Source organism: Myxine glutinosa, chromosome 2 (genome assembly GCF_964187855.1).
Source record: "Myxine glutinosa chromosome 2, kmMyxGlut1.1, whole genome shotgun sequence".
Classification (NCBI taxonomy): domain Eukaryota; kingdom Metazoa; phylum Chordata; class Myxini; order Myxiniformes; family Myxinidae; genus Myxine; species Myxine glutinosa.
In genome coordinates, this window is record NC_136262.1 from 138,957,382 (window position 1) to 138,977,774 (window position 20,393).

General features: G+C 47.1%; 1 protein-coding gene across 3 annotated transcripts in view; it reads left to right on the forward strand.

Moving 5' to 3' along the window:
* Positions 1 to 20,393, forward strand: part of CHSY1 (chondroitin sulfate synthase 1) — a 162,870-nt gene that overhangs the window by 14,773 nt on the left and 127,704 nt on the right. Inside the window, exon 2 of one of the 3 annotated variants that reach the window (XM_078771741.1) lies at positions 2,500 to 4,775. The exons of the other annotated variants lie outside the window; for them this stretch is intronic. Within the exon in view, the coding sequence (XP_078627867.1) occupies positions 2,500 to 2,535 (36 nt within the window). The 3' untranslated portion in view covers positions 2,536 to 4,775. Of the gene's footprint in view, positions 1 to 2,499; positions 4,776 to 20,393 lie in introns of those variants that run through there. 3 annotated transcript variants of the gene reach the window in all.

A 20,393-nucleotide genomic window follows, 5' to 3' on the forward strand; every position in this document is an offset into this window, starting at 1 on the left:
TTTTCCAATGCATCGCTGAATCGCATCATTTTCGTGTGTGTTTAGATGGTTTCGTGATGTATGTTACAGAGCTGTTGAGCCTCCTTTGAAAAGTTAGTTATGTTTGGTCTATCTGGGCCTAACTTTCTTATAATCCAGTTTTATGGTGCAACCTGAGTGTGAGAAAGGTGCAGTGATCGACTCCTCTGTACCATGTAGTATTTACTAGAATAGAAGACCCGTCGCTTAGCTGATGGAAATACCGATCTTTAATGTGATGGCTATTCTATGGGGGAAGGAAAAAAAAAGAAGGATTATTGGGAGATCCTGCTCTCCGTGCAGGTCTTGGTATTTGCAGTTTTGACACGCGTGTCCATGCACCCATTAAAAAATATTTATATATATATATATTTTTTGGCTCACAAACACTCCCAGGTGTTACCCGAATCCACCGTAGTTGGATTTATTGACGTCCATTAATCCGTTCTCAAGTTATAACACGACAAACAAACGGACAGACAGACACAGCTCCTTTTATAATATAGAACATAGATAGATAGATTCTGGGTCGTGAAGCTTTTAGTTTGTCGAAAGTATTACACCCATTGTTAGATACGAGACAACAACAACAACACAACATGCATTTTAAAGCCATTTTCCCTGCTAGAGCAGGGGTTAGCCTTGCGGTCCCCATGACGATCTTCTCCATTTTGCCCTATTTTCTGCATCTCTCCTTGTTAACCCCCTTGCTCGCATTTCTTCTTCGACCATCTTTAGCCAAGTCTTTCTCGGTCTTCCCCATCCTCTACTTCCTTCTACATTCATTTCCATCACTCTTCTCAACCAGTCACTTCCACATACCTAGATTGAAACCCAGGCCAGAGACGCCTTCTAGGTGAGTGAGCATAACTCAAAGCTCTCCCTGCTGCCGTCCTTTTTGTGCATGTAAATGTAATGAAATGGCCGTTTGTAATATTTTTGTACACTGCTACTTCCTGTACCATCTCCAGGCGATGCATGACGTCATCGCCAGGCACCAATGGGGGCCTGGCAATGACGCACTCAAAAGGGAGTACTCAGTTTTCACTCCGGTTGTTTGTTTGTTTGTTTGTTTGTTTTCTTGTTTGTCCGAGTGATATCTCAGCCATCCTTTGAGCTAAAACCACCGTTTAGAAACTTGGAGCTAGGAAGCTGGAATTTCGGCACAAGAGTGAGCAAGTGCTTTGGCAAAAACGGTATTTTTTGTTTTGTTTTTGGCAAAAACTGCATTTTTATTATAGACTAGCTGAATGCACCCGGCGTTGCCCGGGTTATTTTTGAATGAATTTAATCTTCTGTACATAGGTCTGACGTGAGCCCAGTATCAGTTAGTGCTCAACGATTCCTTGTTCTTTCTTCTGTCGGGCCCTGCGAGAGAGAATTTTGAAAGCATGTGTTGCAATCAGTCAAATATTCCTATTAAGTGCATATGTTGTACTTCAAGATAATTTTGAAAGAAGAAGATGTATTGCGAAATGGGCCCACCCCGGCCGAGGCGGCCTCGACTGGCCTCGTCACCTAGCCTATAACCTTCCCGGGGCCCGTCCCGACATTTTTTGTGTCAGAGGTTTCCTCCTATCTTTCACCATTCAGGAGATTAGCGCGTGCAGACAAACAAACAAACAAACAAACAAAAACTTTCTTTTATATATATAAAAATAATAATAATAATAATAATAGTAATATAGAAGAAGATAGATAGATAGATAGAAGAAGATAGATTAATTAAGTACTTATTTATTTTACTTTTTCATAACATTGTTGGTCATATGTTGGTCATAACACAAAACTTGTTAGTTATGACCAACACATGGCACTAAGGTGCAAGAACGATACCAATTTTGGTACCGCCCCCTGAGGTCGAGTGAAAAGGTGAAGTTCTGAAAAATGCAATTACGGGCACATTTTTGTATGTGCAATCAAAATTGGGGGATGCATGAACTATGTAACAATGTTTTGGATTTGACCTCCAGTTTCATATTCCCGAGATGGCGACTTGGAGGTCATGGGTCAAACAGGAAAATGTGATATTGTGTCATTCCTGGTGAAACCTTTGGGCATCTTTCAACATTGCTTTTTGTGGTAAGCGTGGGAATTTGCGATGACGTGCCATCGACCTCATTTGCCACTATCTTGGTTTTCAGCACTCGAGTTAAAGCAGTAAATGCGATTATGATATTGTTACAAACACCATATATAGACAATTATATTCAAAATGATTTTGAGGGAGAGGGGAGGAGCGAGGGAGAGTCTCGGAGGGGAGGGATTCCATGATTTATCTACATCCATTACTCTGCCGTTTATAAATGGAAGTCAAGGTCAACTTTGAAGGGCCCTTGTAGAATGTCATTGATCACAAAACTGTTTACCAGAAAGTCAGACATATTTCATACCATGTATATATAAAAAATGACATTGCTTGTCTGTTTGCTTGTTTGTCTGTGTCTTTTTGATTCCTGTCTCCTCTCTCTCTCACTTCAGGTATTTCTCCTCCCCCTTTTCTGGGGTTCGGGATAGCTTCAATTCACATTTCAAAAGAATACTTCAATAGTTCCTCCTCTTCATTAGTATGGATATGTGCAATGCCCCGATCAAGATATGCACGGGGTTGTGCGGTCCGAACACTTGATTTTTTCCTTACCCATTTAGCATTTGATGTAAAGCCTGCCGCACACAAAATGACTTCGTGGAATTCGTAACTCGTGAAATTTTGCAGAAAATGGTGTAGTGTGTCCAAGGATGAAAGAAAGTTGGGTTTGCAGATGTGCTGTCACCCAATGCTCTTTGGTCGTATTGGTTTGATTGATCATAATAAATGAAGAGAAAGCAAATTGTATCAGTTGGTTGTTACAGCAGAAGGGTCGCCCTGTGAGAAATGCCAAGTGGGTGACATTGCCTTGATCTCCTGGTCACAATGTCCAGGCTATGTCATGCACCCGGATCTGATCAGAAAGGAAAATGCATGTTTGAGGTCATGATAGTCCTATATTGAGACGATTAGACTGTGAATGCCAGGTCATTATTCACGGGTGAATAACACATTCACATGACATTTGACAGCAAAGTGAACATGCAAGAACATGCAAGAGTGCAAATCTCGGACATTCTCCGACCGCACTTTCATTGCTTTGACGTAGTTACCCCGCACACGCGAAAAGAAAAGCGGGTTAAGCAATTGGTTCCTGTCTGTCTGTCTGTAGATGTCAGTTAATGATCGAGGAACAACTTTTTAAAATGGAATGTTATATTTTGTCCACAAATGGGAACATTAATCTGAAAACAAACCTTCCGTTTAGCAGTACTTTGTCTCCGAATTTGTCCTGATCGCAATTGGGTAGAGGAGTGAGATAATAATTTTACTTTGTCAGACTAAACTGGAAATCATTACAGCAAACAGGAAACTTATTGTTTTAGGGACATCATAAAGGACACAAACAACAGGCACGAATAATTAATGTTACATGTTAGATTATGTGGTGTAATCAACTGTGTATTGGTGCAATCAATATGTGGTTAAAAGCAGTAAAACCCAGAATTAATTAATTAATACGACTTACACAGTTTTATTAAAATTGAAGTATCTACTTGAACTCTGTAGAACACCAATCACCTTCTTATCACTTCCAACATCCTTCCGTTTTGCAATACCTGAATATGTTAAATGGGCAGGTATATAAGGGTGATGTTTAAAACTCCTTAAATTGTGCTAAACTTCTGGAATTTTTAAACCACCTTTAAAATCATAATTTTATTCACCAACTGATTGTTCAACTCCAATGTTTTATCGTTACAAGTGTTTTACCTCCTGTTGATCAAAATGCAATGTATCAATTCACCAAATTGGCGTCTTTTGATGATTTGGAAATGGACGACCTCACAAAACTGTTTGACTTACCTGGGCTGAAGTTGCCTTCCATTTACAGAAAGCTGTTGTAGATATTTGAGCGCTTTCTGCAAAATGGATATCAACAGCGTCTGGTAAATTGAGAGATTCATTCAGTGAGCAGAACATGTTACACTTTGTATTTGGAGGATTGAAGTTGTTTACAAGCAAAGCCCCATAGTGTGCTAAACCTAAGGTGACCTTTAGGTGAAGCCTCAGCAACATTCATTCAGGTATATTGATAGATGATCGACTGGCTTTAAATTATATGGCTGAAAATTACCAACCTTGTGATAACGTACATGTTTTATTTTCCCTAATTTTGCATTTACTCAAATTAGCCGTTGTATAAGGATTGATATTTGTGCCTTACCTGAATGATTATTTGTGGCCAAATCTCAATCACTCTTTGCTGAGGTAACAAGCCCAAGTTTACAACTTTCTGAAAAGATGATCTTTACTCTCCCTCATTTCATTTTCACTTTCTAAAATTAGTCCCACTGCTCAAGGCTCATAGAGCTATTAGCAAATGCATATTGGACTTCCTGTTGCTGCAAATTTAGTTCTGAATTCAGCCTGCCAGTTGCACCAATGAGGCGTGGTTATGCCACTGATGCAGTGCCCCTGTACATTTTCCCATGAATATGGCATTGGTTCAGGGTGCCCGCGATTAGTTCGCCGACTCTACGTGAAGGACACTGTGGATCCTTCATAGACTGCATACAAAATAATAATAATAACTTTTCTGTGTCAGCACGATTTCTTTCAAAAAGAATAGTCGGCAAGTTTGTATATTTTTTTGGTCATCTCATCTAAAATGGGTCGTGATGTCTGGATGTGTTGGCATTTGCAGTTTTGACATGCATGTGCATGTACCCATAAAAAAAAAAATCTTTTTTGGGGGGATCACAAACATTCGCGGGAGTTACCCGAATCCACAGTGGTTGGATTTATTGAAATCCGTTGATCCGTTCTCAAGTTGTTACACGACAAACAGACAGATAGATAGACACGGCTCCTTTTATAATATAGAATCTATATTATAGATTATGGATCATTCAAATTTAATGGCCATTCCTTTTTTTTCGTGAATTTTGTTTGTAATGTTGCAAAATATCTTTCTGATCTGGGTATTACTGTTACCTGTAATTCATTCTCTGAAGTGATTTAAATATTATAGTATACTAGCCGAAAGCACCCGGCGTTGCCCGGGTTCTTTTTTAATGAATTTACTACTATAATTCAGCTTTTACTCGCGGCCGTGGAAGATTGACTTCTATAATTCAGCTTTTACTCACGGCCGTAGAAGATTGACTACTATAATTCAGCTTTTACTCGCGGCCGTAGAAGATTGACTACTATAATTCAGCTTTTACTCGCGGCCGTAGAAGATTGACTACTATAATTCAGCTTTTACTCGCGGCCGTAGAAGATTGACTACTATAATTCAGCTTTTACTCGTGGCCGTAGAAGATTGACTACTATAATTCAGCTTTTACTCGCGGCCGTAGAAGATTGACTACTATAATTCAGCTCAGCTTTTAATTGCGAAATGGGCCCAGCCCGGCCGAGGCGGCCTCGACCGGCCTCGCCACCTCACCTATAACCTTCCCGGGGCCGGTCCCGACATTTTTAGTTCTTTTTGAATGAATTTACGACTATAATTCAGCTTTTACTCGCGGCCGTAGAAGATTGACTACTATAATTCAGCTTTTACTCGTGGCCATAGAAGATTGACTACTATAATTCAGCTCAGCTTTTAATTGCGAAATGGGTCCAGCCCGGCCGAGGCGGCCTCGACCGGCCTCGCCACCTTGCAGAAACCTTCCCGGGGCCCGTCCCGACATTTTTTGTTTCAGAGGTTTCCTCCTATCTTTCACCGTTCAGGAGATTAGCGCGTGCAGACAAACAAACAAACAAACAAAAACTTTCTTTTATATGTATAGATGAATGGATGGATGTACACATTAAGCATTATTGGTGAAAGGCTGGTATGGGATTTCATAGGACCAGGCGAAGGTGGGGAGGAGGTGGGAGGGTGGTTGGGCGTAGGCCAACAACAATCCCGTGAGTTGGGCTTGGAAGCACTGCCCACGGAATGCTCTTGACGTCATGGCGCCTTGGGAAAAGTCTCCTTTTGACGGAGCCAAACAAAATAAAAGAAGTTTAAAGTACATTTAAAACCCATCGTGATTGTAAGTCGGTTAATTTTGCCTACATACTTTGGTGGCAATTTGCGAAGAGGTGAGAGGGGAGATAGAAAACTGAGAACAGGCACAGGGACAGACATCATCATTTTGTTTACATATATTTATTATTGTACCACTTTACCTATTCCTTTTCTATTTCATTTGTTTTATTTTTAGCTGTTCTCTGATGTTGTTTTAATTTGGCAAAGGCTTATAGATCTCAACTGGCTTAAGAATTGCAGTAAAAATCCTTCATGGTCTATTCACATTAGCTTAGCTACTCATCAAAAGTGATCGTCTCTGAGAAAGTTTATTAAAAACAAAACAAAAAAAAACTAAGAAAAGCAAAAACAGTCGAGATAAATGAATGAATAATATATATTTTTTGTAATCCTTTTTTTTTCATTTATCAAAGACCGTTTGTGAAAGTCATATGAAAGATCTTACTTTTCACGATAAAAGATCTTTAATATATGTTTTTCTCTGGCTTACCATTTTACATGGATTTAACTTTATTTATAACAATTAAGCAAGTAATTGGTTACAACATGGTTATATTACATCCGTTTAATGGTCACAAGATTGCATTACATCCGTTTAATGGTCACAAGGTTATATTACATCCATTTAATGGTCACAAGATTATATTACATCGTTTAATGGTCACAAGGTTATATTACATCCGTTTAATGGTCACAAGATTATATTACATCCGTTTAATGGTCACAAGATTATATTACATCCGTTTAATGGTCACAAGATTATATTACATCTGTTTAATGGTCACAAGGTCATATTACATCCGTTTAATGGTCACAAGATTTACTATTACATCCGTTTAATGGTCACAAGATTATATTACATCCGTTTAATGGTCACATGGTTATATTACATCTTTAATGGTCACAAGGTTATATTACATCCATTTCATGGTCACAAGGTGATATTACATCCGTTTAATGGTCACAAGGTTATATTGCATCCGTTTAATGGTCACAAGGTTATATTACATCCGTTTAATGGTCACAAGATTATATGACATCCGTTTAATGGTCACAAGATTATATTACATCGTTTAATGGTCACAAGATTATATTACATCCGTTTAATGGTCACAAGATTATATGACATCCGTTTAATGGTCACAAGATTAAATTACATCCATTTAATGGTCACAAGGTTATATTACATCCATTTAATGGTCACAAGGTTATATTACATCCATTTAATGGTCACAAGGTTATATTACATCTGTTTAATGGTCACAAGATTTTATTACATCCGTTTAATGGTCACAAGATTATATTACATCGTTTAATGGTCACAAGGTTATATTACATCCGTTTAATGGTCACAAGATTAAATTACATCCATTTAATGGTCACGAGGTTATATTACATCTGTTTAATGGTCACAATATTATATTACATCGTTTAATGGTCACAAGGTTATATTACATCCGTTTAATGGTCACAAGGTTATATTACATCCGTTTAATGGTCACAAGATTTAATATTACATCCGTTTAATGGTCACAATATTAAATTACATCCGTTTAATGGTCACAAGATTATATTACATCCGTTTAATAGTCACATGGTTCTATTACATCCATTTAATGGTCACAAGGTTATATTACATCTGCTTAATGGTCACAAGATTATATTACATCCGTTTAATGGTCACAAGATTATATTACATCCATTTAATGGTCACATGGTTATATTCCATCCATTTAATGGTCACAAGGTTATATTACATCTGTTTAATGGTCACAAGGTTATATTACATCCGTTTAATGGTCACATTGTTATATTACATCCATTTAATGGTCACATGGTTATATTACATCCATTTAATGGTCACAAGGTTATATTACATCTGTTTAATGGTCACAAGGTTATATTACATCTGTTTAATGGTCACAAGAATATATTACATCCATTTAATGGTCACAAGGTTATATTACATCTGTTTAATGGTCACAAGATTATATTACATCCATTTAATGGTCACATGGTTATATTACATCGTTTAATGGTCACAAGGTTATATTACTTCCGTTTAATGGTCACATGGTTATATTACATCGTTTAATGGTCACAAGGTTATATTACATCTGTATAATGGTCACAAGGTTATATAACATCTGTTTATTGGTCACAAGGTTATATGACATCCGTTTAATGGTCACAACGTTATATTACATCTGTTTAATGGTCACAAGGTTATATTACATCCGTTTAATGGTCACAAGGTTATATTACATCTGTTTAATGGTCACAAGGATATAGTACATCCGTTTAATGGTCACATGGTTATATTACATCCGTTTAATGGTCACAAGGTTATATTACATCTGTTTAATGGTCACAAGATTATATTACTGTACATCCGTTTAATGGTCACAAGGTTATATTACATCTGTTTAATGGTCACAAGATTATATTACATCCGTTTAATGGTCACATGGTTATATTACATCTTTAATGGTCACAAGGTTATATTACATCTGTTTAATGGTCACAAGACTATATTACATCTGTTTAATGGTCACAAGGTTATATTACATCTGTTTAATGGTCACATGGTTATATTACATCTGTTTAATGGTCACATGGTTATATTACATCCATTTAATGGTCACATGGTTATATTACATCTGTTTAATGGTCACATGGTTATATTACATCCATTTAATGGTCACAAGGTTATATTACATCTGTTTAATGGTCACAAGGTTATATTACATCTGTTTAATGGTCACAAGGTTATATTACATCCGTTTAATGGTCACAAGGTTATATTACATCTGTTTAATGGTCACAAGAATTTAATGGTCACATGGTTATATTACATCCGTTTAATGGTCACATGGTGATATTACATCCGTTTAATGGTCGCATGGTTATATTACATCCGTTTAATGGTCACATGGTTATATTACATCTGTTTAATGGTCACAAGGTTATATTACATCCGTTTAATGGGCACATGGTAATATTACATCCGTTTAATGGTCACATAGTTATATTACATCCGTTTAATGGTCACAAGGTTATAGTACATCCGTTTAATGGTCACATGGTTATATTACATCCGTTTAATGGTCACAAGGTTATATAACATCTGTTTAATGGTCACAAGGTTAAATTACATCTGTTTAATGGTCACAAGGTTATATTACATCCGTTTAATGGTCACATGGTTATATTACATCTGTTTAATGGTCACATGGTTATATTACATCCGTTTAATGGTCACAAGATTATATGACATCCGTTTAATGGTCACATGATTATATTACATCGTGCAATGGATGGACAAAAGGACCACCGAGGCACTCGGAAACTTGGTGGTGGGATGATGAAGTTGGAAAGAGGATTGACGAGAAGAGGAAGAAGTTCAAGGAGTGGCAGAAGGCGAAGGGTACGGGAGCAGAAAAAGCAGAGCATGAAAGCTATAAGGCGGCCAAGAAGGCTGCAAAGAAAGAGGTAGCAAAGGCGCAGGAGACATGTTCGGATAATGTTCGGAGAACGCTTGGATTCGGAAGAGGGTCAGAGAGCGGTATTCAGGATTGCAAAGCAGATAGCGAAAGAGAAGTGTGATGTGATGGGGGTGAGTTGCTTGAAGGATGAAGTGGGACAAATCGTTGTGGACCCAGATGGAATTAAAGGAAGATGGAAAATATATATGGAAATGCTGTTGAATACAGAGAATGAATGGGATGGCAACATAGAGAGTAACCCAGTTTTAGGAATGGCAGAGAAGATAACTGAGAAGGAAGTTGAGGAAGCGCTAAAAGCAATGAAGAGTAGAAAAGCGGGAGGGCCGACGGGAGTTGTGGGAGATATGTTGAAGGCAGCAGGAAGTTGGGGTGTGAAGAGAATGACAGAGGACTGCAATCTGGTGGTGAAAGAAGGCCGCATTCCAGTGGATTCGGAACCGAGTACCCTTGTCCCTCTATACAAGGGGAAAGGTGACCCTCTGGACTGTTGCTCGTATCGAGCGATAAAGTTATTGGAGCATGGAATGAAGGTATTGGAAAGGGTGTTGGAGAGGAGGATAAGGAAGAAGGTGAAGATCGACGAAATGCAGTTTGGATTTATGCTAGGAAGAGGAACGACAGACGCACTCTTTATTGTGAGGCAGTTGCAGGAGAAGTACACGGAGAAGAGGAAGAAGTTGTGTCTTGGGTTTGTTGATCTGGAGAAAGCATTCGATAGGGTTCCACGCGAAGTATTGACATGGGCATTGAGGAAGTTAGAAGTGGAGGAATGGTTGATCAGAGTTGTGATGGCAATGTACAAAAGAGCGCGCACAGCTGTAAGGACGAAGGACGGGAAAAGTGGTGAGTTTGAGGTGAAGGTGGGAGTGCATCAGGGGTCGGTACGAAGTCCACTACTATTTGTAACTGTGATGGAGGTGCTGGCTCAGATCGTAAAGGAGGGTTTACCGTGAGAGTTGTTGTATGCAGATGATCTGGTGTTGATTGCGGTAAGTATGGATGGACTGAAGGAAAAGATGAACAAGTGGAAGGAATGTATGGAGACAAAAGGTCTGAAGGTGAATATAGGAAAGATGAAGGTGATGGCAAGTGGTAAAGCATGTGGTGAGGTGGAAAGAACTGGGAAGTGGCCATGTGCTGTGTGCAGGAAGGGTGTCGAAGTGAACTCCATTCAATGTACAATGTGCGCTGTGTGGGTTCATCAAAAATGTAGTGGTCTGAGAGGGTCATTAACCAGTGTGGCAGCTACATTCAAATGTAAGGTGTGCACAGAGGGAGCTGCAGATGGAGGAAATGTTGAGTTGGATCTTGGAGACGGCGTGAAGCTGGAAGGTGTGAAAACATTTTGCTACCTCGGAGACATGCTGAATGGAGAAGGTGGATCAGACTCGGCAACGGTTGCTCGAGTGAGATGTGCATGGAAGAAGTTTCGGGAATGGAGTGGCGTGCTGATGAGGAGGGGAGTGTCGTTGAAGCTGAAGGGAAAGGTGTATGCTGCATGTGTGAGAAGTGTTATGATTTATGGGAGCGAGACATGGGTCATGAATGTAGAGCAGCAACGAAGGCTGGAAAGGGTGGAAATGCGAATGGTTCGGTGGATGTGCGGAGTGTCGTTGAGAGAGAGGAAGACAAATGATGAATTGCAAAAGATAATAATAATAATAATAATGCATTTATTTTATATAGCGCTTTTCAGGAAGCCCAAAGACGCTTTGACAGAGTGCAAAACATAATGCATAGCAAAACATAAAAACAATTGCAAAAAAAGAAGAATCAATAGGGAAATATTCAAAGCACAAAGGAGGGAGAAGGAGAGGATATAGTCAGGGGTTAGATGCTGTGGGTTAAATGTTGAAGGCAGTGTTGAACAGGTGGGTCTTGAGTGATGTTTTGAATGTGGTGAGTGAGGAGGAGTCTCTGATGGTGTGACGTAGCGAGTTCCAGAGGGTGGGAGCAGCGATGGAGAAGGCCCTGTCCCCCCAGGATCTAAATTTGGTCCGGATGGGGGGGGGGGGGTCAGGAGGTTGGTACCAGCAGAGCGGAGGTTGCGGGTGGGAGTGTGTCTGGAGAGGAGGTCAGCCAGGTAAGATGGGGCCAGGTTATGGAGGGCTTTGTAGGTCAAGAGGAGGATTTTGTACTGGATTCTCTGGGAGATGGGGAGCCAGTGAAGCTTGTAAAGGACGGGGGTGATGTGGTCACGGGTCCGGGAATGGGTGAGTAGACGGGCAGCGGAGTTCTGAATGTATTGGAGTTTATTGGTGATTGTTGAGGGTGAACCATAAAGGAGGCTATTGCAGTAGTCCAGACGGGAAGTGATGAAAGCGTGGATGAGGGTTTCTGCAGCCACGGAGGAGAGGGATGGACGGAGACGGGCGATGTTTTTCAGGTGAAAGAAGGCTGTCTTTGTGATCTGTTTAGTGTATTTGTCGAAGGAGAGGGTTTGGTCAAAGATGATGCCAAGATTCCGGATGTGAGGGGAGGTGGATACTGGGAAACCGTCGATGTTGAGGGCAAAGTTATGGGTGGACTTGGTGAGCGTTTTTGGGCCAATGATGATTATTTCAGATTTATCACAGTTAAGTTTGAGGAAGTTGATTTGAAGCCAGGATTTTATTTCAGTGATGCAGTTTGTCAGGATAGAGTGGGTGGCAGTGGAGATGGACTTGGTAGAGATGAAAAGCTGGATGTCATCAGCGAAGCAGTGGAATTGGAGACCATGACGGAGGATTAAGTGACCGAGGGGGGACAGGTAAAGGATGAAGAGGAGGGGGCCAAGAACTGAACCTTGGGGGACACCTTGGGGGAAGGGAGCAGTGGGGGATTTGCAGTTATTGATGGAGATGAACTGACGTCTGTCAGAGAGGTATGATTTAATCCAAGAGAGGGCAGTGCCGGTAATGTTAAAGGTGGTTTCAAGTCGGGTGAGGAGGATGGTGTGATCGATGGTGTCAAAGGCGGGGCTGAGGTCGAGGAGGATGAGAATGTTGAGGTTGCCAGCATCAGAGGAGAGGAGAAGGTCGTTGGTGATTTTGAGGAGAGCAGTTTCAGTACTGTGGTTGGAGCGGAATCCGGATTGGAATGTTTCATACAGGTTATTGGCAGAGAGGTGATGTTTGAGTTGAGTGGCTACAGCACGTTCCAAAACCTTTGACAGAAAGGGTAGGTTGGAGATGGGTCTGAAGTTATTTAGGGTGTCAGGGTTTAGTCCAGGTTTTTTCAGAATGGGGGTAACAGCAGCAATTTTGAGGGATGGTGGGACGATGCCTGTAGACAGGGAGGACTTTATTGTTGCAATGATAAGTGGAGAGAGAGCAGGAAGGGAGGCCTTGACAAAGCTGGAGGGGATGGGGTCAAGAGTGCAGGTGGCAGTTTTCATTCCGATGAGGAGTTCAGAGAGGTCAGTAGGGGAGACTGGGGAGAATTGAGACAGGGGATGGCAGGATAAGGGGGGGCAGGTGGTTTGAGGGGGAGCGGGTGTGGCGGTGGTCAAGCTGTTGTAGATGTTTTCAATTTTGCGTTGGAAGAATGAAAGGAAGGAGATGCAGTTGTCTATTGTGAATGACTGGGTGGTGGTGTTCAGGGGGCTGAGGAGTTTGTTTATTGTAGAGAAGAGTGCTTTTGGGTTTCCGGAGCCAGAGTGGATAATTTGAGAGTAGTAGGCGGAGCGGGCGTGGGAGAGGGCATCTTTATAGTGTTGTATGTGGTCCTTGTAGGCCTGGGAGTGAACTGTGAGACCTGTTTTATTGCGGAGTCTTTCAAGTTGGCGAGCACGAGTTTTCATCAGGCGGAATTCAGGGGTAAACCAGGGAGCAGAATGGGTGAAAGAAACTGTTTTGGTTTTTATAGGCGCAAGTTGGTCAAGGCAGGAGGAGAGAGTGTGGTTGTAGTAGTCAGTGAGGTCAGAAGGGGTGTGGAGGTCAACGAAGGGAGAAGTGGACATTTTTTCAGAGAGGGTCGATGAGAATGAGGTAGGTGAAAGAGCGTTTAGCTTACGGAAGTTGATAGTGCGATAATGCCTTGGTGCTGGGGTGGGGATGTTGATGGTCAGAGTGATGGCTAGGTGGTCAGAGAGTGAGGTCGGAGCCAGAGAGATGGGGCAAAATTAGTCCAGTAGAGCAGACAAGGTCCAAAATTTGACCACGGTTATGGGTAGGAAAGTTGACATGTTGAGTGAGGTTAAAGCAGGTGAGTAAATCAGTGAAGTCAGTGGTTAGCGTGGAGTCAGTGGAGTCCATGTGGATATTGAAATCACCAAGGAGGAGGATTGAGGGGGAGAGGGAACAAAGCTGGGTCAGAAAGTAGGAGAAGTCAGACAGGAATGATGGGTGTGGTTTGGGAGGGCGGTAGACAACAGCCATGACTGACTGTGTGTGACCAGAGAGTTTAAAAGCCAGGTGTTCAAATGATGGAGCAGATGAGATGGAGATGAGGTTGGTCTTGATGTCTTGTCGGTGAATAACGGCAATTCCACCACCTCGGCCCTCCGAGCGTGGTTTATTGATGTAAGAATATCCATTGGGTGTGGTGAGGTTGAGCGTGTAGTAGTCCAGTGGTTGTTGCCAGGTCTCAGTGAGACAGAGAAAGTCCAGTTTATTTTCCAGGATGTAGTCGTTCAGGATGAGGCATTTGTTGTTGAGGGACCGGGTATTGAACAGGGTGAGCTTGATGTTGTTTTGTACGGCGGGTATGAATCCAGGTGATTTGGCCAGGGTTCGCAGACAGGAGGTGCGATTTTGTGCGTTGTTTTGACCAGGTGTGTTGGGACGATGAGTGGGAGTGCGCTGAGCCGACCAGAGGATGGGGATGGAGTGACCTGATTGTAAATAAACAAACTTACGACCGGAGCCACGGTGAATGTACCTGGGTCGACGCAGGAGTCCATTCGATTTGATTGCAGAGATGCATGATGGGGTGGAGCGGGTTTTAAGCAGGAGAAGCCTTGCGGCGGAGTACCGCAGAGCCATGCCAGCAGGAGCGAAGGGACGAGCACGAGGCCAAGGGTGAGGAGGCGAAACAATCGTCACAACCCACGGGAGTGGGCCCGAGGAAACAGTGAAGGAGCCGAGCAGGTGAAGCCAGGAGCAGAGCCGGGACCATGCAGAGGGCAGACAGGAGCGAAGAGACGAGCACGAGGCCAAGGTTGAGGAGGCAAAGCGGCAAATGCAGCGGCAAACGACCGCCGCCGCTAATCAAGATCACGGCGGCAAACCGCCACCACCGCCGCTGCAAAGAATGGGCACAACCCACGAGAGTGAGCCCGAGGAAACAGCGAAGGAGCCGAGCCAGGAGCAGCAGAGCAGAGCCGGGACCGTGCAGAGGGCAGACTCAATGGCCAAAAATCCGCCACGACCACCAGGAAAGCAAGATACGGACAATGGTCCAGTCAGAGAAGCGGCGAGCAAGTGACGCCAGCGTCCTCTCACGACCGGACCGATGTCGAAGATGATGGGAATAGAGCCTGTGATTGATGCTGTGAAGAGGAACAGGTTGAGATGGTTTGGTCATGTGTTGAGGAAGGATGAAAGTGACTGGTTGAGAAGAGTGATGGAAATGAATGTAGAAGGAAGTAGAGGACGGGGAAGACCGAGAAAGACTTGGCTAAAGATGGTGGAAGAAGAAATGCGGGCAAGGGGGTTAACAAGGAGAGATGCAGAAAATAGGGCAAAATGGAGAAGATTGTCATAGGGACCGCAAGGCGAACCCCCGCTCTAGCAGGGAAAATGGCCTTAAAATGCATGTTGTTGTTTGTTGTTGTTTAATGGTCACAAGGTTATTTTACATCCGTTTAATGGTCACCTGGTTATATTACATCGTTTCATGGTCACAAGGTTATATTACATCTGTTTAATGGTCACAAGGTTATATTACATCTGTTTAATGGTCACAAGGTTATATTACATCCGTTTAATGGTCACAAGGTTATATTACATCCGTTTAATGGTCACATGGTTATATTACATCCATTTAATGGTCACAAGATTATATTACATTGAAGCGTGGTGCTATGCACGCAACTTGTTTGCCAAAGAAGGTAAGCCACAACGCGTAGGGTCAAAAGAGTCTTTATTGTAAAGCTCAAACTGTAGCACTGACTTGCTCGGGGCTGCGAGCCCCGTGTATATCCCGAGGCCACGCCTACCCCTCGGGCGTGGCCGACACCCTCTTGGTGCGCGGAATGATGTCACCGCGCCAGCGAGCCATCGTGTCCGCCACAGGCCCCCCCCCCCAGAATTCCCGCGCACCTGAAGGGTCAGTTTGCGGGGCAAACAGATGACCCGGCCGAAGCGCCCTCTGGCGGCTGGCGGCGTCTGGGATGCCGGGATGCCGTCTTGGATGCCGCTGGCGGCATCTGGGATGGGTGCAAGACAGGGTGGTGGCGTGCCGGCGGGGCTGGGCGGTGCCGGGGGTCCGCCCGCCGGGGGGCGGCCCCGACGCGGGGGCCGAGCCACTGGCGGGGGGTGGTCCACGTCGAGGTGGGCCGGCTTGAGGCGGTCCACGGAAACGCGGTCAGGAGTACCGCCGATGTCCAGGGTGAAGTGTTTCGCCCCGGTCTCCAGCACGCGGAAAGGCCCGTCGTACGGGGGCCGCAGCGGTGTCCGGTGGGCGTCGTGGCGGACGAACACGTACTCCGCGGTGCGAAGCTCCGGGGCGACGTGCGTTGGCGGGCACCCGTGGTGCGCCGTCGGCACCGGGGCGAACCTCTGGGCTGTCTCCTGCAGTGCGGAGCGCTGCTGCGCCGCGGACCATGGTGCCGTGGAGTCGGGGAGGAACTCGCCCGGCACCCGCAGCGGTTGTCCGAAGACCAACTCCGCCGCGGATGCGCGCAGGTCGTCCTTGGGCGCCGTCCTGAGGCCCAGCAGGACCCAGGGGAGCCTATCGACCCAGCCGCCGTCGCGGAGTGCGGCCTTTAAGGAGCGACGGAAGCGCTCGCACAGGCCGTTGGCCTGGGGGTGGTAGGCCGTGGTGCGGTGCAGCGGGACGCCGAGCCCCCGCGCGACCGCCCCCCAGAGCTCCGAGGTGAACTGGGGGCCGCGGTCGGACGAGATGTCCGAGGGGGCGCCGAACCGGGCAACCCAGGTGGCGATGAACGCCTGCGCGACGTCCGCCGCCGCCAAAGGCACGGCCTCCGGCCACCGGGTGGTGTGGTCCACCATGGTGAGGACGTGGGTGAAACCCCGCGAGGGGGGCAGAGGTCCCACCAAGTCCACGTGAACGTGGTCGAACCGACGTTCGGGCACAGTAAACGGGGCCAACGGGGCCAACGGGGCCTGGGTGTGGCGGTGCACCTTCGCGCGCTGGCACGCGAGGCACGTCCTGGTCCAATCGCGAACGGTCTTCCGGAGGCCATGCCAGACGAACTTGTTGGCGATAAGCCTCTGGGAGGCCTTCGTGCCCGGGTGGGACAGGCCGTGAATGGCGTCAAAAACCCGGCGCTGCCAGTCCGCGGGCACGATGGGGCGAGGCCTGCCGAGGGAGACGTCGCACAAGAGGGACGTGCCCGCGCCGTCGAACGGCACCTCGGTGACTCGGAGGTCCGTGACGGCGGTCCGCAAGGCCCGAACGTCAGGGTCGGCGGTCTGGTCCGCCGCCATCCGGGCATAGTCAATCCCGAGGTGGACCGCATGGGCGACGGACCGGGAAAGGCAATCCGCCACCGGGTTGTCCTTCCCCGCGACGTGCCGGATGTCCGTCGTGTACTCGGACACGGCCGAGAAGTGACGCTGCTGCCGGGCCGACCACGGCTCGGCGACCTTGGCCATCGCGAAGACCAGGGGCTTGTGGTCGACGAAGGCCGTGAACAAACGGCCCTCGAGCAGATGGCGTAAATGCCGGACCGCCAGGTGAAGCCCGAGGAGCTCGCAGTCGAAGGTACTGTACCGCCGTTCGTGCGGGCGGAGCTGCCGGCTGAAAAACGCCAGCGGCTGCCAAGCTCGCTTCACCCATTGATCGTGCACCGCGCCCACTGCGTAGTCCGCCGCGTCGGTGGTGAGGGCGATCGGTGCATCGGGCGCCGGGTGCGCGAGCATAGTGGCGTTAGCCAAGGCGAGCTTCGCGCCCGCGAACGCCGCGTCCATCGGCTCGGTCCAAGCAACGTCACCTTTGCCTGGCTTCCCCCGGAGGGCCTCGTGCAGGGGGCGCAGGAGCTGGGCGATGCGGGGCAGGAACCGGTGATAAAAGTTCACCATGCCCAGGAACTCCTGGAGCCCCTTGATCGTGCGGGGGCGCGGAAACCCCTTGACCGCCTCCACCTTGGCCGGTAAGGGGATGGCCCCGTGCCTGGTGACGCGGTGCCCCAAAAAGTCGATTTCGGCGACGCCGAACCGGCACTTGGCGGGGTTGATGATCAGGCCATGCTGGCCCAGGCGTTCGAAGAGCGTACGGAGATGGCGGAGGTGCTCCTCACGGGACGCGCTTGCGACGAGGATGTCGTCCAGGTAGACGTAAACGAAATCCAAGTCGCGCAAGACGCTGTCCATCAGCCGCTGGAACGCCTGAGCCGCATTCTTCAACCCGAAGGGCATCCGCAGAAACTCGAAGAGGCCGAATGGTGTAATGACGGCCGTCTTCAGTATGTCCTCCGGCCTGACGGGAACCTGGTGGTAGCCGCGGATGAGGTCCACCTTGGAAAAGAGGGACATTTTCGCCAACCGGGCGGAAAAGTCCTGGATGTGAGGGACCGGGTAGCGGTCGGGGGTGGTAGCATCGTTGAGGCGGCGGTAGTCCCCGCACGGCCGCCATCCCCCGCCGGGCTTCGGCACGATGTGCAGCGGCGATGCCCAAGCGCTCTTGGAGCGCCGCACGATGCCCAGCCGCTCCAGCGTAGCGAACTCCGCTTTCGCCACCGCGAGCTTCTTCGGCTCGAGGCGGCGTGCCCGGGCGTAGACCGGTGGCCCGACGGTGGGGATGTGATGCTCCACCCCATGCTTGACGGCCACCGCCGAGAAGGTGGGCCGCGTGAGGGCCGGGAAACTGGCGAGGAGGCGGGTAAAGTCATCCGCTGCGGAAGCGTACAAACCAAACTCGCCGGGACGGAACCGTTTAGCAAGCCGCTTGGTGAGCCGCTCAGTGAGCCACTCAACGAGCTGCTCAGCGAACAAGCGAGCGAGCTAAAGGTTTCGGCCTGGACGAGCCGTCTGTGCTTTACGTCGACCAGCAACCCATTTGCACATAGGAAGTCCGCACCGAGCAATGCCATGGGCACACTGGCGGTTACGAACGTCCATTGAAAGCGCTGCCCTCCAAACCGCAGGGAGAGGCAGCGCTTCCCGAATGTGCGTATGGGTGTACCGTTGGCTGCAAGCAACGCGGGGCCCCGGCCCGCGGTTCGCTTGTCGGACGTGTGGGCTGGGATGACGCTTACCTGCGCTCCTGTATCGCAGAGGAAGCGGCGCCCGGACAAGGTGTCCGTGATGAATAAGAGGCTGCCGGAATTGCCGACGCTCAGGGCCGCTACCGAGCGTCGGCTCAGTCGTTTCCCGACTTGCCAAACGAGCATGGCGGGCAACACTTCTTAGCCTTGTGGCTGAACCTGGCATGGAAACGGCACCAGGCTTGCGGCGGGAGCGGCGGAGGCCGCGGCTTTCGCCGCTGCAGTGGTGGTGGGCGGGGCGTGGCGGCGGCCACGAGGTGTGCATCAGCCTCGGGATCCACGAGGTGTGCAGCCGCATCAGCCTCGGGATCCACGACGGCCGCACCGAAGCTCGCCCGCGTGTCACAAGCCGCGAAAAACTTGTCGGCCTCGACGGCCAGAGCGCGGGGTTCCCCTATGTTGGAACCGGCCAACGCGAGGCGTACCTGTGCCGGTAGCTGGCGTAGAAAAAGCGCCCGGAATAAAAAATCCGGGGCTTTGTCACCCAGCAACGACAGCATGTAGTCCATCCGTACCGATGGTCGTGTGTCGCCGAGTTCGGGAAGGTCCAGGAGGCGGTCTGCCCGTTCGAACTCCGTGAGGCCGAACGTGGCGATGAGGAGACGTTTGAGCGCCCTGTACTTGTGCTCTGCCGGTGGGTGCCGCAGGATGGACACGACTCGGGCGGCCATGCATGCCGGGCCCGAGGGCGGCGATCACGTGATAGTAACGCGTCTCGTCCGCCGTTATTCCTCGAAGCTGGAACTGTGCTTCGGCCTGCACGAACCATACCTCGGCCTGTGCTTCCCAAAACTCAGGGAGCTTTACCGCGACCGCGTTGCTGGCCATGGCGCGTTCTTTGGTCAGCGACGGCTGAACCAAAAGGGGTCACCAGTGAAGCGTGGTGCTACGCACGCAACTTGTTTGCCAAAGAAGGTAAGCCACAACGCGTAGGGTCAAAAGAGTCTTTATTGTAAAGCTCAAACTGTAGCACTGACTTGCTCGGGGCTGCAAGCCCCGTGTATATCCCGAGGCCACGCCTACCCCTCGGGCGTGGCCGACACCCTCTTGGTGCGCGGAATGATGTCAGCGAGCCATCGTGTCCGCCACAACATCCGTTTAATGGTCACATGGTTATATTACATCGTTTCATGGTCACAAGGTTATATTACATCTGTTTAATGGTCACAAGGTTATATTACATCTGTTTAATGGTCACAAGGTTATATTACATCCGTTTAATGGTCACAAGGTTATATTACATCCGTTTAATGGTCACAAGGTTATATTACATCCGTTTAATGGTCACAAGATTATATTACATCCGTTTAATGGTCACATGGTTATATTACATCCGTTTAATGGTCACAAGATTATATTACATCCGTTTAATGGTCACATGGTTATATTACATCCATTTAATGGTCACAAGGTTATATTACATCC